Consider the following 25,622-nt stretch of genomic DNA (forward strand, 5'->3'; position numbering starts at 1 on the left):
GGGTTATCATAAATTTTGATCGAATGCTTGGCATGGAATTGAGGTCAGTAGTAAAGAGTACTCAGTACTCATTATGAAAGAGTACACTCTTCGGTTTCTAAAGTAAAAAGTGTAAATGCATGGGTAAACTAAGAAAATGTGGGAAAATCATTGGGAGTTGGGAGTGCATAACTATGGCTACAAATATAACTTACATTAGAGCGTTTTCAACTCACCGGTTTAATATTTGGGTTTGTAGGTCCCTTGCAAATATAAATATGGTATAGTCTACTTGTTGGGTTGAGAAGATAATATTACATCTCCATGGTGAATAATTAATAAAAGAAGCAAGAAAAATAACTAATTTTTATTTGTTTATTTCCGTACTTACATATGTAGATATCACCCTTAGTATATATAATATCACTTATTGACTATTACACCCCCATTTTGTACTACATATATCACTATAATACTCATGCTTCAACTTTGTTGAGCGACATACCATTGGTTTCCTTAATGAAGACGACTATATAAATCAAGCCCAGAACACTTGTAACCGCGAAGAACCACATCGGCAGATAGAGACCAAAAGCCATCAATGTTATCGGGAACATTTTCATGAGAAGAAAACCGATGATATTGAATAGCACCAAGCAAACGGCGGCCGCTTTAGCGCGTATCTATTTAAAATATGTGAAAAAAAATATAGGTGAGATTATATATAAATTATAATTCAGGATATGGACTCACCTTCGGCGGCATTAACTCCACCAGCAAAACAAATGGAATTGGTATTAGACCCGAATTGGCCACGAACATAATAAGGCAAACATTCACCAGCGGCAACCAAGCGCTAACAGACGATAAATCGACCGAGGTGTTTGTCAAGAGATAACCATACAGACCAAATATCGTCATGCCCACACCGGTGGCAGCACAGGAGAATATCAGCAACGGACGGCGACCAAATCTATCGACCAGAATAGTCGCCGTATAGACGCCGCTGACTTGCACCAGACCCACTATAATGGTATTCGTGTCTGGATGCAGTTCGGTGCGTGCGGCTACAAAAATACTGGAAGTATAGTAGAGTATCGCATAGGCGCCACAGAAGACATTCAACCACATGAGTACAAGACCATTGCCAAATGCAATCATAGCGCGTTTATTACCTGTCATTTGAAGAGAAAGAGAGAGAGTGAGTGATAGAGAACGAGAGCGAAATAAATATTTCGTGTTAACAGTTTCACGCTTTCACTTACAGAAATCATGCCATGTCACAGTATTCGTATTTGCCTGATGACTAGTCACATCGCTCTTGAGCTTTTGGTAAGCCCTTTCAAATTCTATGGCACTCTCTTTTGTTGTCGGTGCGTAGTTGCGATAGAACTTCAAGGACTCTTTAGCTCGGTCATTCCGTCCACGTTGTAGCAAAAACATTGGTGTTTCCGGGAAAAAGATTTGAAATAGCACATAAATTAATGTCATTACTACACCGACTATCGGTATCAAATGGTATCGTATGCGTGCTGTTATTATATAACCACAAAATATGCCACTATTTAAGGTTAGAGAGAATAGTGCCGTTAAGCGACCACGTATTCTGAAAGAAATGGAGAAGGAAATGCTCTTAAATAGATACAAGATCCAAGTTAGTTTACTATTTGAAAGAACACTCAGATTTTTGTAGACCCGAGGTTGTATAAGATTTACGTACTTTGGTTCCGCAATTTCACCAATGAAAATCGGTATGATGACATATGTGCCACCGCCTGTGACGCCAGCTAAAAAGCGGCTCACATACAGATATTCCACGGAGCGTGCAAAATATACGAGTATCCAAGAAATCTATATAAATGAAGTAAACATGCATTAAAGACTACCGCTTTCTTCAAAAATGTATACACACTCACTATATACGGCACCGCTAGACAATAAATGCTAGCTTTACGCCCGATGAGATCCACTAAAATGCCATAAACGATATTACCGCAACCACCACCCAGCGATGACAGTCCGCCAATCCACGAACCCTCCTCAACATTAATGACGAAGTCCAATTCAGTCTGTGCGGGCGACTGCAATTTGGCCAGAATCACTGAGAACCAACCCAAACCGAAGCCATGGCAAAATGTGATGATCGTAACTTTGAATGTGATAAAAAAGAAATTAAGATAATTTAGATAAGCAAATAATGCAATTTAATTTGTAGACAAAAATAAATATTTATCTAATAGGTTTATGCGAGCGAGTTTATTCCGTCTCTGAATTACTCTCGTAAATAGATAAGTTGAAAAGTAAATATTAACTTATACGTTTATATACTCTACTCGCACTGAGCTTGTAAATGTAATAATTTATAATTTTGTTTTGTATTGTATATAATTTCGTTTTTACGCAAGCCTTAAGTAAGTATTTACATAGAATAATGGAGAACAAATCGAGGCGCGGGTTCTCTTTGGTAAACGATTCTACCAATATCAATTAAATTGAGCACCAATAATGCAATAATTTAGTTATTTTTGACAGCTGTTACTTGATTATTTGCCCGAAATCATTTTTAAAACATAATGGCAAACCCTCACCCTCTGTATAATAAACCTAAAATATGAAGTTCGCGTAAATGAGGAAATTTCCTGACTGTCATTCACTTGGGAGTGGCCAGGAACGATTCTTTTGCATGTGGCTCAAGCAGCTCAAAACTTCCGGAGCGTATGGATCTGGTGGTGAACGAGGACAATACGAAATATCTCCCGTCATCAAACAAACAGTCAGCGGATTCGCGTCTTGGCTCCCACGTCACTGTTGACAGTCATAACTTTGAAGTTGTGGATAGTTTCGTATACCAGGGAACCAGCATCAACAACACCAACAATGTCAGCCTTGAAATCTAACGTAGAATCACTCTTGCCAACAGGTGCTACTATGGACTGAGTAGGCAATTGAAAAGTAAAGTCCTCTCTCGATGAACAAAAACAAAACTCTATAAGTCGCTTATCATTCCCGTCCAACTTTATGGTGCAGAAGCTAGGTCCTCAGAACATTGGCAACAGCGAATATCGCAGACGATGGAACGATGAACTGTACGAGTTATACGACGACATCGACATAGTTCAATAAATAAAAATACAGCGGCTACGTTGGCAAGGTCATGTTGTCCGAGTGGACGAAAGCACCCCAGCTCTGAAAGTGCTCGATGCAATACCCGTTGGTGGAAGCCGAAGAAGATGGAGGCCTCCACTCCGTTAGAAGGACCAAGTAGAGAAGGACCTGGCTTCACTTGGCGTTACCAATTGGTGCCAAACTGCCAAAACGAGGAATAAACGACGCGCTGTGGTGGACGCGGCTATAACCGCGTAACCGGTTTCTACGCCAGCCAAGAAGAAGAAGAAAATTATTGGCTATAACATAAAATTATATGGATGTGTTTTATTTCTTCTTGAAAACCACACATATTAAAAAAACACCCTTTATTATTTATATTTGTATTCAGATTTTATAGGTTGTATACATGAATAGATCCTTCGGCTAAAGGACTAATCCCTTTTGCTTATACATTATCAATGGCTTCGTTTCACTAGGCCTTAGTGAGCAGCGAATCGAACATACATATATTTAATGTAAGAGATTTCGACTTTTGATTTCTCCACATATAGATGTGGTCACATATTACGGACTAAAAATTTTAATGAAATGTATTAGGCCTACAACTTTACTTCCACCGTTTTCCAATAGATGTCTCTAGGGTCAAGTACTGGTCGATTAAATCGATTTTTTTTATATCGATCTGGGACATTTGTGTCAACATTAACCCAACAAAATATTTGTACAGATCTGTTTGCATACCAAACTTATTTTCAACTGACAATGTCACTTTTTGAGTCGAATTCTCGATATTTGCGGGAAATTTTGCTTTTCTTTTTTACTCTCAAGAAAAGTGCGGCTGGGGATCATCGACATTTGTAACCGTTTTTATACAAAAAAAACTTAAATGTACAAAAAAATGGCGGGAGCAAAGTTGTAGACCAATAACTCAAACTTTCAACTTCAAAAGCATAGAATCGGTTTACATCTACTCAATTTTGTAAGCACCAGTCGAAAACTTTGAACAAAAACTGCATTTGTAGTGTGACGTCACCCGTCATAAAATCGAAATCGGACTCCAACTTTTCAAGGCCCCAAATATTGAACATGACAAAATATCTGAAAATCTCTCAGATATTTTATAGAAATTCAAAGGCAAAAGCCGCAAACCTATAAAGTGTCATAACTAAGCCATAAATAAAGTTATGAGAGTAAAATTTGGTAGAGAGGTCTCATTATGGAGGAGTATATTTGGGTGTAATCTTTTTTTCCTTTTTGTTTTTCAATACCATTACTTTTACATTGGCCTAAAAATGGCATTAAATCCAGATTTTTCGGGCTAGCATTGTAACTCAAGGCTTCTCATAAAAATATTCACTCTTTATTAGGGCAGGGGCAGGGCTTTAAGGCAGTAGTCCGCTTTACAGGGTTCAAAAAATCGATTTTTTTGTTTTGTTTTAAATCTCTTCCAAAACTATCCAAGAATATGTCTTTAAAATTCCAGAGGCCAATTCGACATATTTTCGAAACTAGAGCAGTTTTAGTGGCCGAGCGTCGAGCAGGTGCGAATGAAAACGAAAACTTTAAAGCGCGTTTTCTCGAGTTTTCATTTTCACAAGTGTTAGAAAACGGTGCCGGCGATAGCAAAACGAATATATGTCCGATCGAAAAAAACCAAAGTGATCTAGCTTCAGTATTAAATTATCTTCTATTTGATCTAAAAAAGTTGGACAAAAGTATTATTTAAACTGCTTGTTTTGCAACTTAAAGTCAATTTTTTTTTCTTAAAAAAGTGAATTTTTTTTTCAAACTTTGAAAAAATTGGGTTTTTTTTAACTTCTTCGGTATTTTTTTAGTTCATAATGAACAGAAACTTATCAAAATTAAAAAAAAACATTTGGTTCGACTGTTTCAGATGCATCGCATGACCATCACCGGCACCGATTTACAAGTGCAGACTCCAGGCGCTCCAGAAAAATACTTACAACTTTGAAAAAATTTCAATATTTTTTTAATAATAAATATTGTTTTTTAAGCCTTAAATATAGTACACTATCGTCTTAAAATTCGGTTTACCGCATCATTTCCTTCCCTTTCAAACAAAAATTGCTAAGAAACGCTTTTTTTCGGCTTCTAAAGCAGACTGCCTTATGCATAATTTTATCTTCAATCCTTTATTTCACCACACTCAGTTTTAAAATTGTTTTCTATTTCAATAATATTTTATAATAATATATAATAATATATTCCACTTTATAGCAATTTTAAACTTATGATTTATGCCGTAATAATTATTGCTATAATTTGATAATGCTGCTATTGAAATTGGTGTATATAAACCCAATTCATTTGTAACAGAAACTTCGATTTTTTTCACGAATTCACGAATGTTCGAATTTTCTTCGAATACACTTCATGTTTTAAATGACTTAAAATTATTGCCAATTAACCGTTGGTTTTGGCAAATTCACTTCACTTTTTAATACATTCAAATATATTTTTGTTATTATCTTACTGCACATTGATGCCAGCAACTGTCGGCGGAATTCATATTTGAAGACACCTTCAGAATTTTTGCACAATCCAAACATTTTTCAAAAGATTTCTATATTCGGGCACTAAATTCACAAATTCACACAAGCAACGGGTACTTTGATAGTCAACACCGCGCTATGGGGCGTTTCGAAATGCCAGCCGCGCTTTTGAAGAGATCTCACCGAGAACTGACTTTATATAAATATATAAATGCATATTAATACCGTTACTGGCAGCATATACCGTTATCACATTACAATTGTTTATAATTTTCGACATTTGTGTATGTATGTATGTGGTGCTATATGGACCACTCATTTGTTTATGGAGGCGTTATAAATGTATTTGTTGCAGGCAGTTAGTATAATAAATATAAATGCAATTAAGCATTTCAGGCAGACTCCGTTTGTCTATGGTTATATTTACATTATATTTACCGTTATCTTAAATGTGTATGATTATGAATGCAGTTGTCAAAATGTTCACAGTCGGTTATGATGGGGGAAAACCGAAGGTCATACTGCAATGAGTTACTTACCCATTCGGCTAAATCGGCTTATTTTTTAAACTTCTCAAAATTATTTATGAAGCTATAAAATACAGACACACTAAGTTATAAGATCAACTATAATTTATTACGGGAAAATTCTAAAACATCCCTCTGAGTGAGAGATCCCTCTCTGTGTGCAATTTCATTCATTAAGTATGTGGCAAAAAGAAAATGTCTAAGTATTGTCTGAGTTTATGTGACTTGTACTCATTGTGTGTACACTCTTTGATTGCTAAGGCTGGAGAGCAGAAATGAATTGGTAAACTAAGAAAAATATGGGAAATTAATTGGAGGTTAAAAGAGAAAAAATGTTGCAATGTTGATATTTTGATTTTAGGTTTCTTGCAAATATAAATATAGTCTACATGTTGGGTTAGGAAAATACTATTTTGTGCTTAATTTTTGGGATACTTAATTTTATACTTTTCACTTTGCATCAAAATTGTAATCGAAAGTAGTTAGGCGCTTAAAATTTGCAACAATTCTACTCTTTCATACAACAGGGAGACAAAATTCAAATTCGAATAGATCAACCATCATTCTAGCATTGTTAAAAAATTGACAACTAGGCTGATAGTTTTACTAAAGAATTTGTTCCATGTTTCGAACTCAATTAACACGCTTAATTGAAATATATACATTTACTAGACAGCAAACTCATCCGGACAGCCACTTTTTGCAAGCCTCTTTTGAGTTCAACTTTATACCACCAAGGGCCTTCGCCATGGACAGGAACAGGTGGTAATCACTTGGCGTTATGTCCGAGCTATATGGAGGATGAGATAAAACCTCCCGTCCGTGCTTCCGTAGCTTCTGACGAGTCATCAACGAAGTGTGTGGTCTGGCGTTGTCCTGCTGGAACACTACACTCTTTCATGTTGGCCAATTCTGGACACTTCTGGTCGTTTGCCTGCTTCAAGCGGACGGGTTGTTCGCAGGAGATGGTAGAATTAAGCTTCTGGCCATATGGGAGCAGCTCATAGTGAATGATTCCCTACCAATCCCACCAAACACACAGCAAAACCTTTCTGGCCGTCAATCCCGGCTTGGCCACTGTTTGGGACGATTCACCGGCCTTCGGTCAAGACCGTTTTCCCTTGATATTGTCGTAGGTAATCCATTTTTTGTCGCCAGTCACCATCCGCTTCAAAAATGGGTCGAGTTCGTTCCGTTTCAGCAGCATATGGCAGGCGTTGATTCGGTCCAGAATGTTTGTTTGCGTCAAATCATGCGGCACCCAAACATCAAGCTGTTTGTGTATCCAGCCTTCTGTAGATGGTTTAAAATAGTTTGGTGACTAACTCCCATCTCCTGGGCGATGTCACGAGATGCCACAGCCGGTCTAACTCAATGATTTCCACGATTTGATCGGTATTCGTCGTCACAGGCCGGCTGGCTTATCCATGGTATTGTTTTCACCCGCTCTGAATCGTCGAAACCATACCTCCGCAGTGCGAAGAGATAAGAGTACCATCCCCCAAAACACCATTAATCTCACGGTACGTTTCTCTAGCGGATATGTCTTTAACGAAGGAAAACTTGAAAATAGCGCAAATTTCGGCGTTAGTGAACTCCATGTTTACACGTCTATAACTGTCTATATGGATGTAAAAAGCTGATAAAGCTTCCTTCCCAGAAACGCGTAAATAAGTATATGAGTATTGGGCATTGGAACATGGGATTGGGACAGAAACTGAAAGTAGGTGTGGTAACTTTGTCAGATACCATGTGTCTTGATTTTTTTATATGTTTTATGTTCTAGTTTTAGTGTTCTCGAACATAAGCATAATATGGTGGGTGGACGTGGTTAATACCCGATTTGGTGATCCTCCCATCTTGAACATTTCGATAACAACAAAAAGAACTAGTAAACTCTGAGTAACAATTAGCGAAATTATAAAATGTATCGTATCAATAGAGGACATTTTAAAAAATAACACACATTAAAACTAATTTTCATTTTATTTCCGCACTTACATTGACATTACCCTTAGTATATATAATATCACTTATTGACTATTAAATCCACATTTTGTACTATGTATACATTAACTATAATACTCATGCTTCAATTTTGTTGAGCGACATGCCATTGGTTTCCTTAATGAAGACCACTACATAAATCAAGCCAAGAAAACTTGTAAGTGCGAAGAACCACATCGGCAGATAGAGACCGAAAGCAACCAATGTTATCGGGAACATTTTCATAAGAAGAAAAGCGATGCTATTGAATAGCACCAAGCAAACGGCGGCCGCTTTGGCGCGTATCTAATTAAAATATGTGAAACAAAAATATAGGTTAGTTTATATAGAATTTATAATCCCAGTATTTTGACTGACCTTCGGCGGCATTAACTCCACCAGCAAAACAAATGGTATTGGTATTAGACCCGAATTGATCACGAACATAATGAGGCAAACATTCACCAGCGGCAACCAAGCGCTAACAGGCGATAAATCGACCGAGGTGTTTGTCAAGAGATAACCATACAGACCAAATATCGTCATGCCCACACCGGTGGCAGCACAGGAGAATATCAGCAAAGGACGGCGACCAAATCTATCGACCAGAATAGTTGCCGTATAAACACCGATGACTTGCACCAGCCCGACTATAATGGTATTCGTGTCTGGATGCAGTTCGGTGCGTGCGGCGACAAAAATACTGGAAGTGTAGTAAAGTAATGCATAGGAGCCACAGAAGACATTCAGCCACATGAGAACAAGACCATTGCCAAAGGCAATCACAGCGCGTTTATTACCTGTCATTTGAAGAGAAAGAGAGAGAGTGAGTGATAGAGAACGAGAGCGAAATAAATATTTCGTGTTACCAGTTTCACGCTTTCACTTACAGAAATCATGCCATGTCAAAGTATTCGCATTTGCCTGATGACTAGTCACATCGCTCTTGAGCTTTTGGAATGCCTCTTCAAATTCCGTTGCACTCTCTTTGGTGGTCGGTGCGTAGTTCCGATAGAACTTCAAGGACTCTTTAGCGCGTTCATCTCGTCCACGTTGTAGCAAAAACATTGGTGTTTCCGGGAAAAATATTTGAAATATCACAAAAATTAACGGTATTACTACACCGACTATCGGTATCAAATGGTATCGTATGCGTGCTGTTATTATATAACCACATAATGTGCCGCTATATAAGGTTAGAGAAAAGAGTGAGATTAGGCGACCGCGTATTCTGAAAGAGATAGACAAGAAAATGCATTTAAATGGATACAAGAATTTTTAAATAACTGACTAGTTTATATACTAGTACAAAAAACACTCTGTTAGACCCAACGTACTTTGGTTCGGCGATTTCGCCAATAAATATCGGTATGATGACATATGTGCCACCACCTGTGACACCAGCTAAAAAGCGGCCCACATACAGATATTCCACGGAGTTTGCAAAATATATGAGAATCCAAGAAACCTATACAAATAGATTAAACATGCATATAAGACTACCGATTTCTTCAAAACTCAGTATACACGTACTATATAAGGCACTGCCAGGCAATAATTGCTAGCTTTACGCCCGATAAGGTCTACCAGACCGCCATAGACGATATTACCGCAAACACCGCCCAGCGATGACATTCCACCAAACCAAGAACTCTCCTCTACATTAATGACAAAGTCCAATTCAGTCTCTGTGGGCGACTGCAATTTGGCAAGAATTACCGACAACCAACCGAAAGCGAAGCCATGGCAAAATGACGTGATCGTAACTGTAAATGTGATAAAAAAATTTATATAATTTGGATAAGCAAATAAAATATAAATATTTATCTAAGGGGTTTATACGAGAATACCGTCTGTAATTAATTAATTAGATAATTTAATAAGTGAATATTTACTTATACGTTCATATACTTGCATTGAGCTTGTAAATGTAATAAGATATCATTTCATTTTACGCAATCTTTAAGTCAAATATTTATAAAGGGTTTTTTAATAACCCGCGGTACAAAAGTTCTTTTTTTTATTAAAACAAAAACGGAATGAAATTCTTTTTTCCCGTGAAAGTACATTCGATGCCATTATATGTATATGGAACTCGATTTCTTTTGCATAGCCACCACGGGAACGCTGGCAGGAGCCCAGACGCTGAACCCAATTTTCAACAGTTTTCAAGCATAAATCGGCCGATACTGCTGCAATTTCACCTTCGATATTCGTACGAAGTTCATCAATCGTCGGTGGCTTGTTGGCATAGACCATAGACTTGACGTAGCCCCACAGGAAATAGTTTAACGGCGTCATATGCACGACCGAGGCGACCAATTGACTGGGCCATTTCGTGGGATAACACTTTCACCAAACTTGGTTTTCAATAAATCGATTGTGATATTCATTGTGTGGCTTTTGGCGCCTTCCTGTTGGAACCACATATTGTCCAAGTCCATATCATCCAATTCGGGCAAAAAAATTCAGTTATCATTGAGCGGTAGCGATTCCCATTCACAGTAACGTGCCGGTCTTGATCATCAGGGAAGAAGTACGACCCAATGTCGCTGTCGGCCCATAAACCACACCAAACCGTAATTTTTTCTGTATACAATGGTGACTCATGGAGTACGTGTGGATTGCTGCCTGATCAATAACACATATTTTTCTTATTGTCGAAGGCATTCAGCCAGAAAAGAGCCTTATCATAAATTGGACGTAGCCATTGACTCTGAATTTCGGTAGTAAATTTTAATAATTTCGACTCGTTATTGGATCTTATATCTTACCATGATGAAATGGCAAACCTTACTGAAGAGAAATGTCAAAAGCGCGAGAAAATATATGGTGTTATTTCCTATTACTATTGGGCTACTTTTTGTAGCTACCCTATTGAAAACCCCTTTTTAATGGGGATCAAATCGAGGCACTGGTGTTCTTTGACTAATATAAGCCAATTAATTAATTCAAATTAAAATTAAATTTATATATTTGCTTATAAATTCTCACTAGCTGTCGTCGTTTCGCTAAGCATTAGATATAAGAGATTTCGACTTTCGATTTCTCCACATATGGGTGGAGTCACATATTAGGGTTTAAAAATTTTAATGAAATATAACTCCAATTTTCAACTTCAAAAGCATAGAAGCGGTTTACAACTACGCCTACTTCAAGACCCCAGATATCGGATATGAAGACTTTAATGCCTGTGGCTAATTTGTTATCGAAAATATCGGCAAATCTCTGAGATATTTTATAGAAATTCAAAGGAAATCTTTGTCATCTTGCCAAAAGTGGAACTTAACCTTACGTTTCTTGTTATAGACGAATTTTTATTTGTAGAGTGGAAAGGACAGGATCAGTTAGATAATTTCCTATCGTTGTGAGTAATTATTATCGTAGTTTTGCAGAGTAGGACTGTTTGTGTTATCACTTGAACTTTTATAAAAATTTACATAAAAACCACGAAACAGGAATAGTTTAAATGATGACTGTTAAACCACTATTAGCTCATTTCAATCAGAGAAATTTTATTGCGTAGCTTAGCTGCTCATAGATGGTTTCCACACCAATTTCAATTTCACTTCACTTTTTGGAGACAGTAAAAAAAAATAATTTGTTATTATCTTACTGCACATTGATGCCAGCAACTGTCGTCGGTATTCATATTTGAAGACACCTTCCGATTTTTTGCACAATCCAAACATTTTTCAACCGCTAATGGGCGTTTTGAACGTATCTCATCGGCAACTGAATTTCTAAAAATATAAAAATGCATCTTAATGCCGTTATCACACGACAATTGTTTATAATTTTCGACATTTGTGTGTGTATGGATGTGTGGGTATATGGACCAGTAATTTTTTTATGATGTCGTTATAAATGTATTTGTTACCGGCAGTTAGAATTATCTATGGTTATATTTTTTCATTATATTTATCGTTATCTTATATGTCTGTATAAATGTTTATTTGATTATGAATGCAGTTTTCAAGATGTGCATACTGAATAGTAAAGGGAAAACCGAAGGTCATACTGCCACGAGTTACATAGCCAATCGGTTAAAACCTATATTTATTTTTTAACTTCTCAAAATGATTTATGTATTACAGATAAACCGTGATATAAGATCTCTGAGGGAGAGATCCATCTCTATGTATTGACATGCATTTAGCAGGTGGCTAATATAAACTATTTTCAGTGCTGGAGTTTTGGGTGGCTTGAATTTATGTGATTTTTGATATTGTTCAGATCAAATAATTCGTGAATTTTTCTTCTAAAGTAAATTTCGGGCAACGTACTTTAAACCGTTGCTCACAACAATAATGCAATTTTCGCACAACGACAATGCCTTGCAAATAGCTGGTTAAAGCTGATTTGGTCTGTTTGTGGCAGCTTTTGTAGTTAACTTGTCAACGACAGTCGCGCAAAAAGAGGCATGTAATTGCTCCATTTAATTTCAGCGTGCGCACACTGAAATTCAATTTGCTGCACTTTCTACGCGACTTTGAGACAACAGAAGCAGGCTGAATGCCATTTCGTCACTAATAGGTCGTCTCAACTCCAGTGGCTCGTTGTTGCAAATTACTCGCTGCATCACTAAGTAGTTAATTGTGTCACAAATGTGATATGTAAGTACAAAATTTTTCCTAAAAAAATAAAACTGTGGCCATTGCACTGCTATAGTATGTATGCACAGTTGAGTGGCGAAAAAATGGCAGTGCTTATGTATTTAAAAAAAAATTTAATTATTAAAGTTTGTTTAATAGATTTTGTTAATTTTTCTGCTGTCTTCACTTTTTACGTTCTTCCCATTATAATGTGCTAAGGCTTAATGGGTTATTGGTAGTCAGGATTTTCAAAAAATCAATTTTTGATTTTGCATTTTCGTTAAGTGTAATATCTTAAAAATATTCTACGAAAAGTTAAAGTTGATCTCGATAATAACTTTTCGAGTAATTCGACAAAGAACAAAGATCGCTCGGGCGCTCCAAAACGCTCGGGAGCAGGTAGCTAGCGGCAGCTGCAAGCAACCGGTTTCTTGGGTTCTATTTCAATGAAATAAAACTTTGATGTATGTAGTAGTACACCACAATGGCTGAAGAACTATTATATGGCCCAGGAATAGATGACTCCGTGTAAGTGATTAAATAATTAGAATTTCTGTGTGTAAATCTAGTGTGAAATATTATCTCAAAACTATGTTTTTTGAACTGGTGACTACTGTAACTCGATAACCGCTCAGTAGATTTTAATGAAATTTATACAGCTTTTAGAATACATAATTATCCTGGGCCGCGTCGAAGCTTTTTTTATTTCAAAAATTTCGATTTTTTAAGACCCAATAACTGATGATTTTTTGCCGAAAATATAGAAAAAAATTTCCTGAGGCCGCTATTTTGTTAATTTGTGAAAAAAAAAACAAAAAAGCGTCGATCAGGCCCAGGATTATCTATTTATAAAACTATTTTTTTTATCCGATTGGTTTTACATGAATCTCCAAGGACTTATGTTTGTCACCGCAAGGGCCTTGTTTTGAAACTGGGTCAACACAGACTGCTATAACTTTGGAAATTATAATTTTTTTCAAATTTTCGTGACTTTAAAATGTTACTGAAAATACTCATTTTTCGTGTTTCTGACTACCCCTTAACTTGGTTCTGGCTCAACTAGGCGTATACGTAATTATTTGGTAATACATTGAAGTTATAGGGTTAGGTGGGTTTCAGAGTCTAAAAACAATGATATTTTTACAATAAAAATAAATATACAATCATATATTTCATTTAAACAATTCAGTGTATCAGTATTTTGTGAAATTTTCATTTAATTTCAAGTTTGAAAATTTTCAATACGTTTGAAAAATAAAAAAAATTTTAAGTGGCAACTCCATAAAATAGTTTTTCTTATTATAATTTTTCATTACTACGAATATTGAAACATTTTATTAATTTTTTTTGTGTTGTTTACACATTTAGAATGACGTATGGACATGTGGCAACCACTAATTAATTTTTTTTTGTAAATAAATTTTGATTTTTTTTACTTTATATAAAACCCATTAAATTTTAAAGATATTTCAATAAACAATTTGTCAAAAAAGTTCTACGAAAGATATTTTTTAATAAAATCTCAGTCAAAATTTCATAATTCTTTTTTTTCTCTTTCAAGTATGGCGTTTTCATGATTCTGCTGCTCATTGCTGAAATAGTCGCCGGTGGCTTGGCTGCTTTCTATAAAGAAAAGGTTACTATACTCAACACAATTGCCATTTTTTCCATCAAATCAAAAACATTTTTGGTATGCTTTTAGGCGCGCGCTGAAACAAAGACCTTCCTACAATCGACCATCAGCGATTATTACTCTACCCACGAGAATATGGATGCCGTTACACTCATGTGGAATCAACTGATGAGCCAAATGAGCTGCTGTGGTGTGAATGACTATCGCGACTTTGATGCCTCACTCGCATGGGTCAGCAACAAGGGTAATCGTACGCTACCCGAAGCCTGCTGTGTGCTGAAGGATGTGAGCCAAATGTTGCCACGCGACGATGATTGTGTGATAAATCCCAGCGAAAGCAATAGTTACTACAAAAAGGTAATTTATGAGAAAAAATCAAGAGAAATATATCATGCGATTTTTGCATACTCAAGAAAAATATGTCATGCGATATTTTTTTTTTAATTTTTTTATATCATGTATTTATTTTTTTTTTTGTATTTCATATATTTATTACTTTCAGGGCTGCTATGAGGTTTTCACTGACTGGATTATTTCCCATCGCGAAATCATTATCGGCGTGCTGCTGGGCGTTGGCATTGTGCATTTGTTCGCCATCTTTTTGGCATTCTGCCTGTGCAAGGCGTTCGCTAAGTACCATGGCATGCGTCTTTAAGATTCTCTCACTCTCCACAAAGCTAGCAAATTAGTTGCACCAAATATGACTAGTGAAGCAAAAAGTGAAGCTGTTGTGGCGTAAAGACAAGTCATTTCTGTCTCTTTTTATACTATATAAATTGTTTATATTGTTGATTTGTTGATTTTACAAATTTTTGGACAAATTTTGTAGAAATCTTTTTTTTTATTTTTTTTTTTATAATAAGTAGTTTACAGACATTTTTGTAAATTTTTACTAAACTCTTGCATAACTACTATATGCATATGTATATGAACTTTTCGAACATACTGAATACTATTGTTATATATTTATGAGTAATTAAAGACAAAATACACGTGAAAATGGTTAGGTAAAAAAGCAGTTTGCTGACAAATGAGTATGCATGTGGCAAAGCATATGCGCCTTAAATTAGACTTTGCAAATTTGGAGTAAATATGATCTGGCGTAGTTGTGTACTCAAGTAAAGAATCTGCAAGCAAAAATAAAAAAAAAAAAATCTAAAGTAACAACAACAAAAATTTATAATTATAAATCGAACTAAGACTTGATTTTAGTTATCTTAGTATAAGCTCTGCATACTTGCTAGTAATAACTAACACTTGTAGAAATCATTTCGCTTAGTTAGTAAGCTAGTAAACTCTCCACACTATACATCACAAATCAATTGTAGTACAGATCGAAATAAAAATTTTGAAAACAAAATGTTTTTAAGATACAAATTTATACGAAAATCATAACAAAAGAAGAACTAAGAAATTGTAACGAAAGAACTAAGAAATTATAATAACTGAACCAAGAAATTATAACAAAAAAATTTAAGGGGTTCGTAGGGTTTCGTGGATTCAAAAAATCGATTTTTGTTTTTTGGCTTATTCTACAACATCTCAAGAATATTATCCTAAATTTTCAAGTCGATTCGAATAATTGTTTCGGAGATACAGCCTTTGGAAGGCGTGCGCTCCAAGTCAAGTATTATTGTTACTCAAAACTTTAAACGCGTTTTCCTCGGAACCGTTTTTTCAAAGTCTGTTGTCAAATTTTATCGAAAACTACTCAACCTATATTGATGAAATTTTACACAGGTGTTCGAGATACAATTTACTCGTGCTTGAACGAAGGTTTTTATTTTTTTTAATTAAAAACTATTTAAAAAAAAAAAAAAAAATGTCAAGCAAATTTTACCGAATTTTTTGTTTTTTTGGAAAAATGTCTGCCAAAATTCCAATTATAACTTTTTTGGTCTTTCCTTCGTTCAAGCACGAGTTTATGGTCTTACCTAAACACTTATTTTTGTTTTTTCATTTTGGATGATCCTGTCAGGAGTTATGCTGACAACGCGGAAGCACCTTTTTTCCGAGGGGTCACCGGAAATGACGTCGCAATGGAGGAGTTTCACTCTTTCTTTGAAAATTTCAGAAATTATTCTTTTAATATGTATCTATAAGACAGAAAAAAGTTAAATAAATAATTTTTTACATGGAAAAAATATATTGAAAATAGACCAGTTTTTACGTGACAAAACCCTTAAAACCCTTGTGACCCCTTAAATCATAGAAAATAGCGAAATTCAATTTTTAAACATTACATTTCTAAAGGGTGTATCAACAGGAAGTGCATATCAAGTATATACAGTTGAACTTCCCTAACTCGAATGACTGTAATCCACAAAAAAAATTCGGTTTAAAGAGAATTCCGAGTTATGGAAGGTAATTTGTATGAAATTTGACTACTATTGCCAATTCAAGAGTTCGAATTATGGAGGATTTCGAGTTATAGAAGTTCAAATGTAATTCTAATTTCTAACTGATTTTTCGAAAATACCGTATTTCGAATTTTTGTAATTATAAATGCATTAAATTTTCCGAAAAATTATTTTTTTAATAAAAGTTTATATTATTAATAAAAAAATATTAATAAAACAAAACTGAAATACTTAACCCTAAACTAAAGTCAATTAAAGTTTTGCCACATTTTGAGAAAACTTCGAACTGAATTATGAATTTAAATCATTAAAATCGTTGGCTTGAATTCCAAGTGCGATAAGTATACAGTTATATACTTGTATGGACATTTTTGATTTTTTTTTAACAATATAAAACAATTAAAAAAAGTTTTTAAATATCAATTCCCAAATGAAAAATCAATATAATATATAAATATATAATAATGTACAGCTGCACTTCAGTCGTTATACACTCTCAAACACAAACAAAAAATCCACATTCAAAATATAACAAAAATAAAATAAAACAAAATGAAATGAAATCTCAACAATTTTTAACAATTAATCAAACAATAATTTTTTAAAACAAAATGCATGTTGTATACCCACATACTAACATAACTAAAATTTCATTATTCTTATTGGCAAATGTAATATAAAACAGGTGTTTTCCACATTTTTGATAAGAGTCAACAAATTTTTCGTAGCATTTAATATGATTTTCGAAAACAAATTTTATTAAGATATTTAACTATAAATTTATTTTGTATGTTATGTATTTGATATATATATATATACTTGTATATATATATTTATATACCTATACATAATTTGTATAAGTATGCAATATGAATTATTTAGTGTTAGAAAAAAGAAACATATATACATACATATTTAGTATGTAAACATGTATATAGAAGCATGTCTGTAAGCTGTTTTTAATAGTAATCCAACACATACATATACATTTACATATATACTTACATGACTATGTAAACGGAAATTTCTTTATAGTTTAAGTTTTGTAAATCTATGCGTAGTTTTCTTGAAGTTTATTAGCGAAAAGTGAATTATTGTAAAATTGAAATATTATTAAATAATAATAATAAAGAAAAACAAAAACAAACAAATTGAGATTTGCTTGTTGCTGGTGAGTATTGACTTTCGTGTCATTTGTTTGTCGTTTTTCAGCTAATCATGTAGAGCTACAGTAAAGCTCACGTGATATTCGGGGGCTTCAGAAGTTAAAGTCTGATGTCAACTATTTTTATATAAGTTGTGCCACGCCTGATTTTAAAAAAGTAATAATATGGCATTATTGCACAATGTTTTGACTCGAAGTCACAAAAGTTTGAAAAAAAAAATTATAATTTCCAAAGTTATAGCTGTTTGTGTTGACCCTGTTCCAAAAAAAGGTGCTTATGGGGACAATCATAAATCCTAAGATATTCATCTAAATTCAATTGGATAAGAAAAATTAGTTTTATAAATAGATAATCCCGGGCCTGATCGAAGCTATTTTTTTCAAAAATTAACAAAATGGCGGCCTCGGGAAACATTTTTCTAGATTTTCGGGAAAAAATCAACAGTTAATTGGTCCTAAAAAATCGAAATTTTTCAAATAAAAAAATATACGATCCGGTCCAGGATAATTATGTATTCTAAAAGCTGTATCAATTTCATTAAAATCTACTGAGCGGTTTTCGAGTTACAGTTGTCAACAGTTCAAAAAACATAGTTTTGTGGAAAACGCATTGAAAGTTTCACACTAGCGTGTTAGAGTGCCCGAACGCTCTTTGTTATTTGTCGACTAACTCGAAAATTAATTATCAGATCAACTTCAAATTTTTAGAGAATATTTTTTGAGATATTACTCTTAACGAAAATGTAAAAAAAAAAATATCTTTTGTAAATCCTGACTACTCTAACCTCTTAAGATATATGAGAAATAGCTGTGGCTGTTGTCCGATTTCAACTATTTTCAAATGGTAAATTTGGTTTATCAAACTAGCAGACCCGGGCACACGTTTTTGTAGCTAAGGTATACATTAAATTAGTAAATTTTTCAAAGCAGAGAAAAAAATTCTTACGCATAAAGACAAAAACGTTTTAGCCGATAAATTTTAAAATTATTAATAGAAATTATTGTAGATCTGTATTAAGCGTAAATCATCATAATTTGTAAAACTTTGATTTTTTAATCGTATATTGAAGAAAGTAACAAATGACCAAATTTCATACTTGGCTTTATCTTGACTTTTGTGACGATATTGATTACTATCTTCACAACCAGTCTTGATCTAATGCAAAGTCGAGGTTGATTTATGTTACGCAGCATGATTACAACTCACACTACTTTTAATTGCAAGTGAGTGGGGATAGTCCAGCAATTTAAAATAGTCTGTGGGATAATTGAATACGTCATCCTGGTTTGTAGCTGTGTCAACTCTCCTTTAACGAAATTCTAAATTGTCGCATTAAAATCAAAGAGATCCTTGTTTTTTTACCACCAATATAGGTCCATCAAGCAGTCATTTATGGTTATCATATTGTGGTTTCATTTCAGGAAAAATACGATGAATAAGCTTCTCCTTCGAGTCAATGAAGTGACAGAAATCTTTAGGGAATGTTATTAATCCATTGAGGTGTCAACTGGGAACCTACCATTTCCAACTGCTTCTACTCGTACAATCGCAATTTGATATTGTTGCAAAATCAGTGGTATGTTAGTAGTTTATTGGCGATTCTTTAAGTGTCGCCACAAATTCGATGATTTTAGGCATGCGATTATCCATGAATAACTAACTGGAAGAGTCTTGCGTAAATCACTGCCAACATAATCATGGTTCCACCACAAAATTTTTGGTTGTCGCGTAAATCTTTTGAATCCTGCGCAGTGCCTCCAGCGACTTCTTGAATATCTGGAAAATCTTGATTTAATGATTTAATGTTCGGTTGCACCTAACCTTAGCCTTTCCTTATTTGTTACAAATTGTTTTGGGCTATCGACACAACCTTATGAAATTGAACAATAACAAAAATATTTTAACAAAGCAACAATGACAACCTCTAAAATATTATTATTTTTTGTTTTCTTTTTTCATATTTTTGTTGTCAACTCAAATAAAATTCTCTTATTATTTTCTTCCTCGCAATTTTTCATATTTAATTACTTTATAATCTTTTCCTGGCCTTCCTCGACTTTTTGCGATACTCATGAACAGAGCAATTTATTTTTATATCTATAGATTAGAAATTGTTTGTATGAGACATTAGAAAAGTGTGCATTTTAGACTTTTTCGGGATATTTTTTTTAATTTTTCTCTCCGTAAGAACCATCCTTATACTTCGAGGAATATTGTAAAAAAAGAATTCACGAAATCGGTTCGTTCTCGCCGTTCTCGAGTTATGCGCTTATCAACACATTTTGCGATTCATTTTTATATTATAGAAGATTTTATACAAAATGATCGAGTAGTTGCTGATGGAATGCAAAAAACAGCTTTTACAACATATCGGTAAGTTTTTTTTTTTTGAAATTGATATAATAAATATTATGCCCCACTTATTTCTGGAATATTTTCCAACGTAAATCCATGGCAAATATAGAAAATCAATATTTTTTGGTTTAGCTAAATGTTTATTTAAAATCATTTATATACTAAGACATATGTACATACATATATGTACATATATGTATGTATTTATGCACGATATATACAGCGTACATCTACAGCCATTAAATTAGTAAATATTTTTTATTTAATACAAGTATTTGTATGTAATTAAGTAATAAGTTCATACTAGGTAATAATTCACAGTAGAAGTGTACGTATGAGTTCCTTTATTGTTATGTAAAAATATACACATTTGTATGTGTGATTATGCTTAATGTTGTGTGCATCGTAGTTAAATAATATATTATACAAAATATCAAGATATATAAATATATTCATATTACTAGTAGTGAAATTATAGTGACAAACTTAAAATTAAAAAAATATATTTTTTTTTAATTCTTGTACTTAAAAATAATATTTTTTTAAATAAAATTATTAACAACCCTTTATAAATTCTTGTAAGTTTATGTATTTATGTATGAGATGATATACAGTTTAACTACCATAACTCGAACTCTTGAATTGTCAATATACATAAGTCCAATATCATACAAATTACTTTCCTGAACTCAAAGTCTCTCGAACTTGTATTTTTTTTTTGTGATTATGGTAATTCGAGTTAGTGAAGTTCCACAGTATATCATTTTAATTTATTTTTGTTTTATACATTTCTTTTTTAATTTAGTTTTTTATATTTTCTCTTTGAAAACTTGTTTTTTTTTTAATTTTGAATTTATTTATTTATTTTTTATTTTTAATCGGAATTAATAAAGTTTATAGTATTTGAGAGAAGAAGAGAGAGAGAGAGAGTTAAAAAGAATAACAGTTCTTAAGAAAATATTGTTCAGCTATCAGAGATATGTTACTAACATACTTATGAAACTTTATCTGTCTTTATACGTTGTTGTTTATTTGTATATAATTGTAATTATAATTTTATGTATGTAGGTATGCATATAAATATGATGTATCTATTTTAAAGCATTTCACAAAACAAATAGCGTTCAGAACGCTGGAATAAGTGTTTAAAATTAAACATAAATATAAATGAATACAATACTGTAATAATTTTATATTCAACTACAGTTGAACTTCCATAATTGAATTGGCAATAGAAGTCAAATTTCTTACACGTTAAATTCCATAACTCGGAAGTCTCTCCAACTCGAAGCTTTTTTGCGGATTATGGTGATTCGAGTTAGGCAAGTTGAACTGTATTTATATATTTTTTTTTAATATTATAACTGATAGGATTGGTAAAAAAATTGGAATTTAATAAAAATATAATATATTTTTAATATAAATTATAAATAATACAATATAAATTTAAATTATATATAATTTCATTTTTATTAAATATACATATAAGTACTTATATACACTACAATTAATATATTTTCTAAACCATTGTTGCGTTTTTTTTTTCAATATTAGTACAAAAATATTTTTAGTTAATCGGTTTTTCAGTTTTTGAAAAAAAGAAAAAAAAATATTAAATCTAAATAGTAAAAACAAAAAAAAAGTGTAAATATGAAGTTTCTTGAATTAAATTAATTTGAAAATCTTTTTTGTAATGCAATTCCTTTTACTGTTTATCAATTTTCATTTTTTAAACAAAACTGTATTTCGAAATTATCATTTTCATATAATGCTGCTCGAATATCACTCACACGTCCTGTCAAACCTGACTAATTTGCTGTGGTAATGTCAATTATAAAACAATTTAAATTGTTTTGATTATTTTTGTTATTGTTGTGTTTTCAAATGCTTAAGGGTGAAACTTTCAAAAATTCAATTTTTTTTTATTTTTAGTTTATGTTTTCAAAAATATCCTATGAAAGCGGTAACCTCGTATCTTGAACAGTTTTTGCATGACAGTATACTAAAGAGCGACCGCTCGTAGGTATACGTCGCTGTAGTCAAAACTTTAAGAGGGTTTTTCGCGAAAAGACATCATAACTCAACGAGAAATTGACCAATCGACTTCAAATTTAAACTGAGTATACCATTTTTTACCTAAAAAAAACAATTTTTTTTTCAGAACTACGCCATTTTGTAAATTTTTGACATTTTTCAAAAATTGTAGGTCAAACTACCTTTTTAAGGAGCACACCTAGTGTGAAATTTCAAAAAAATCGATTTTCATATTTCGGTAGATTACACCTTTAAAAATGACATATTAAAATTTCAAATCGATATCTCAAATAGTTTTTGAGTTATAGCAATTTAAAGAGCAGCCGCTCGGTCTTTAAACGCGTTTTTCTCGAAACAGCATTTTCCGAATTTTGCTACAGTGTTTACTCAAAAAGAAATGATCCGATCACTATCGAGTTTTTTTTTTTTTTACATGTTCTTTATATAGTTCTCCGTACAATGATCAATCGATTTTTGATCTCATTAAAAAATCGAATTTTGGCAGGCCAAAAAAGACCAAAATTTTGGGTAAAAATCGACTATTTTTTTTAAACGCCGCCATATTGTCAATTTTTGATTGTTTTTTATCGTAGGTCATTGTACAGTCAATATAATCTAGTTTAGCGAGATTTTTTTTGTTTAGATTTCATCCACGGAGAAGCCCGGAATCACTGCAGCAGTGAAGGACCTTTTTTTCGCGCCGTTGTAGATCGATTATAACTTAAAAAATATTTAATTTTTTTCTTCAAAAATTTCACTGTATATTCTTGAAACATGTATAAATATATTCTTAAAATTTTGAAATAATTGATAAAGTATTTTTTTTTAATAAAAAATCCCAAAAATCACCTTTTTTTAGGCCATCACACAAGGTGTGCCCCTTAAAGTTTTTCCTTCAGCTACTTCGGCCAGAATCATGTCAGCAGTTAGGGAACTTTTTTTGGGCACCTCCCCAACTCCGTTATTTTTCAATATTTTCGTAAAATAGACTTAAAATATAGCTGAAAATATATCGCTCATTTACTTGAATAGTGTCACAACTCAAAAAAGTCGATTTTTCAGGAGAGCGGTTTAAAGTTTTCAATTGTCTCTTATTTAGCAAATATAGAAAAATTCCATCAGTTTATTGACAAATCTAGTGGCCTGTAATATATTAAATACAATGTTGAGCAGAAATGGACCAAATAGAGTGTACTCAACTCGTGTTTTTTGAGTTGTGACACTATTCAAGTAAATGAGCGATATATTATTATGTTCAAAATACTTCGAAACATTCGATTCACGAAAATCGCTCAATTTTTCATGGGTTACACTGGTATAGCTCCTTAAACTTTAATAAATCGTTACATTTATTTCAAGTATTTAATCTAAAATAATAATTAGAGAAATATGCTTCTTTTTCCTCAGACGCTTAAATTGTATGGAAATTGAAAAGTAAATTAAATATTATTGTAAAAAGATAAAAAAAAATTAAAATAAAAAAAAATAAATTAATAATTATAAATGTTACACGTATAATTTGTCATAAGCAACTCTGCGCTATTTATTAATAACCACTGTTCACCACATATACAAAATACAAAAATACAATAAAAACAATGCTTACATAATATTATATATTCAACTAAATTATGAAATGTATAATTCATGGAATAACGGTTTATATATTATATATAGCTGGTATACATATATAAATTCAAGAAACATCGATTTGTTACTACTAACTACTTTGTATTCAATAAAAAAAAAAACTTAATTTTGTAATTATACAAATCGTGACTTGTGATTCAATTATATTATATATGTATGTACGTTTGTTATGTTAAATTTTATGGAATTACAGCTTATGAATAAATATATGTATATATTTTTATAGTTTATTTGGAAATTGTTTATCACGACAATGTTGCTATTTGCTTGTACGAGTATATAAGTAAGAGCATATAACTCCGGGAATATACATATAGAAAAACAGAAAAAGAGTTGGAAAAAATTCTAGCTGTAAGCTTTTTAACACTACATTTTAAATTAGAAAAAAAAAATCGTACACAATTTTTGTTGTTGTAAACATAACAATACACTTTACGTGCAATTATTTCAATATGTTAGCCAAAATCTATTCAGACGATTTTTTTCTAGTTTTTTCACCACGCAAGTACTCATAGGTCGGTTGACCTAGGAAAGGTATGGTTACATCCACCATATTGGGAAAAACCAAAAACTTATTCACCACTTCGCACAACTTGCTCTCAATGATGCCGGTCACAATGCTATAGTCCACGGATTTTTCACCCAATGCTGGTTTTGCTGACAGCCACAGACGTGGTGGACCACGGAAGCTGGAATGAAGAGAAAATAATTTTAATTATTTAAAAATTTCGAAAATAAATTCGAAATTAACATATTGAATATTAACGAGTAAGGAAGGGCTAAGTTCGGTTGTGACCGAACATTTTACACTCTCGCAATTTATTGATATATTTTTATTAAGATAACACACAATTTGACCCAATTTGAAAATCCTAAAATTAGCTATATGAGAGCTAGGGGAAGTTACACTATTAGATGAAAAATATTTCCTCTAAATTAAATTAAGATACCTGAGAGATTTACCGAAATTTTCAGTGTAAAATTATCCTGAATTCTTCATATTCGATATTCGGGGCTTTGAAAAGTTATAGTCCGATTTCGACAATTTTTCCACAAGTGATGCCACAGATCATATACAGTATTTGTGTAAAGTTTTATTTCGCTATCTTCATTGGTTCCTTATGTATATATTGTAAAGTGAAGGAATAAGATGGAGTTCAAAATTGAGTTACATGGGAAGTTGTCGTGGTTGTGAACCGATTTCATCCATTTTCCACATGTGTCATCAGGGTGTCAAGAAAATATTATATACCGAATCATTCGAAACGGTCAAGTAGTTCCTGAGATATGGTTTTTGACCCATAAGTGGGCGATGCCACGCCCATTTTCCATTTTGTAAAAAAATCTGAGTGCATCATCCTTCTGCAATTTCTTCTGTAAAATTTAGTATTTCTGACGTTTTTCGTTAGTGAATTAACCCACTTTTAGTAATTTTCAACCTAACCTTTGTATGGGAGGTGGGCGTGATTATTATCCGATTTCAACTATTTTCATGGTGTGTGGTGGGGTACGTAAGAGAATCGACTGCAGAAAGTTTGGCTTATATAGCTTTATTGGTTTGCGAGATATATACAAAAAAACTTAGTATGGGGCGGGGCCACGCCAACTTCCTCAAAAAAATTACATCCAAATATGCCCCTGCCTAGTGCGATTCTTTGTTCCAATTTTACTTTTATAACTTTATTTAGGGCTTAGTTATGATACTTTATGTGTTGT

General features: G+C 33.0%; 4 protein-coding genes and 1 long non-coding RNA gene across 9 annotated transcripts in view; 2 read left to right on the forward strand and 3 right to left on the reverse strand.

The window, feature by feature from the left end:
• LOC105211042 (CD82 antigen) overlaps positions 1–15,650 on the forward strand; it is a 100,402-nt gene extending 84,752 nt beyond the window's left edge. Inside the window, exons 6-8 of the mRNA XM_011182302.3 lie at positions 14,270–14,344; positions 14,411–14,698; positions 14,844–15,650. Of these exons, the coding sequence (XP_011180604.1) occupies positions 14,270–14,344; positions 14,411–14,698; positions 14,844–14,996 (516 nt within the window). The 3' untranslated portion in view covers positions 14,997–15,650. The remainder of the gene's footprint in view (positions 1–14,269; positions 14,345–14,410; positions 14,699–14,843) is intronic.
• On the reverse strand, positions 332–5,708 carry Tret1_15 (facilitated trehalose transporter Tret1). Its single transcript, XM_011182300.3, has 6 exons — positions 5,582–5,708; positions 1,896–2,128; positions 1,700–1,830; positions 1,245–1,585; positions 733–1,154; positions 332–662 (listed from the first exon to the last, which is right to left on the reverse strand). Exons 1-6 carry the CDS (start codon positions 5,655–5,657, stop codon positions 456–458), a joined length of 1,410 nt encoding a protein of 469 aa, XP_011180602.2. The 5' UTR covers positions 5,658–5,708; the 3' UTR covers positions 332–455.
• LOC128919709 (facilitated trehalose transporter Tret1-like) lies at positions 8,095–11,891 on the reverse strand. The gene is made up of 6 exons (XM_054230021.1): positions 11,730–11,891; positions 9,647–9,879; positions 9,451–9,581; positions 9,004–9,344; positions 8,492–8,913; positions 8,095–8,419 (listed from the first exon to the last, which is right to left on the reverse strand). Exons 1-6 carry the CDS (start codon positions 11,803–11,805, stop codon positions 8,213–8,215), a joined length of 1,410 nt encoding a protein of 469 aa, XP_054085996.1. The 5' UTR covers positions 11,806–11,891; the 3' UTR covers positions 8,095–8,212.
• Positions 15,651–18,348: 2,698 nt separating the features above from the next.
• LOC128921779 (uncharacterized) lies at positions 18,349–24,531 on the forward strand. Its single transcript, XR_008471081.1, has 3 exons — positions 18,349–20,106; positions 20,174–20,240; positions 24,396–24,531. It is a non-coding gene; the product is annotated as an uncharacterized LOC128921779 (long non-coding RNA).
• Positions 24,116–25,622, reverse strand: part of Tex2_1 (translational regulator orb2) — an 80,524-nt gene continuing 79,017 nt past the window's right edge. For all 5 annotated transcript variants that reach the window (XM_011182297.3, XM_011182294.3, XM_011182296.3 and 2 more), the window contains one exon: positions 24,116–24,595. In XM_011182297.3, coding sequence (XP_011180599.2) covers positions 24,373–24,595 — 223 coding nt within the window. In that variant the 3' untranslated portion in view covers positions 24,116–24,372. The remainder of the gene's footprint in view (positions 24,596–25,622) is intronic.

The sequence above is a fragment of the Zeugodacus cucurbitae genome, chromosome 4 (genome assembly GCF_028554725.1).
Source record: "Zeugodacus cucurbitae isolate PBARC_wt_2022May chromosome 4, idZeuCucr1.2, whole genome shotgun sequence".
Taxonomy (NCBI): domain Eukaryota; kingdom Metazoa; phylum Arthropoda; class Insecta; order Diptera; family Tephritidae; genus Zeugodacus; species Zeugodacus cucurbitae.

What these genes read in the sequence shown, in the direction of transcription:
- Tret1_15 (XM_011182300.3), bottom strand. Translation starts at nt 5,657, where the DNA reads ATGTTTGGATTGTGCAAAAATTCTGAAGGTGTCTTCAAATATGAATTC. An exon ending in GTTGCTGGCATCAATGTGCA is followed by an intron (nt 2,129 to 5,581) that starts GTAAGATAATAA and finishes TCACATTCAAAG; the next exon opens with TTACGATCATCACATTTTGC. An exon ending in TGTGACATGGCATGATTTCT is followed by an intron (nt 1,155 to 1,244) that starts GTAAGTGAAAGC and finishes TTCAAATGACAG; the next exon opens with GTAATAAACGCGCTATGATT.
- LOC128919709 (XM_054230021.1), bottom strand. Translation starts at nt 11,805, where the DNA reads ATGTTTGGATTGTGCAAAAAATCGGAAGGTGTCTTCAAATATGAATAC. An exon ending in GTTGCTGGCATCAATGTGCA is followed by an intron (nt 9,880 to 11,729) that starts GTAAGATAATAA and finishes TCACATTTACAG; the next exon opens with TTACGATCACGTCATTTTGC. An exon ending in TGGAGTTAATGCCGCCGAAG is followed by an intron (nt 8,420 to 8,491) that starts GTCAGTCAAAAT and finishes TATTTTAATTAG; the next exon opens with ATACGCGCCAAAGCGGCCGC.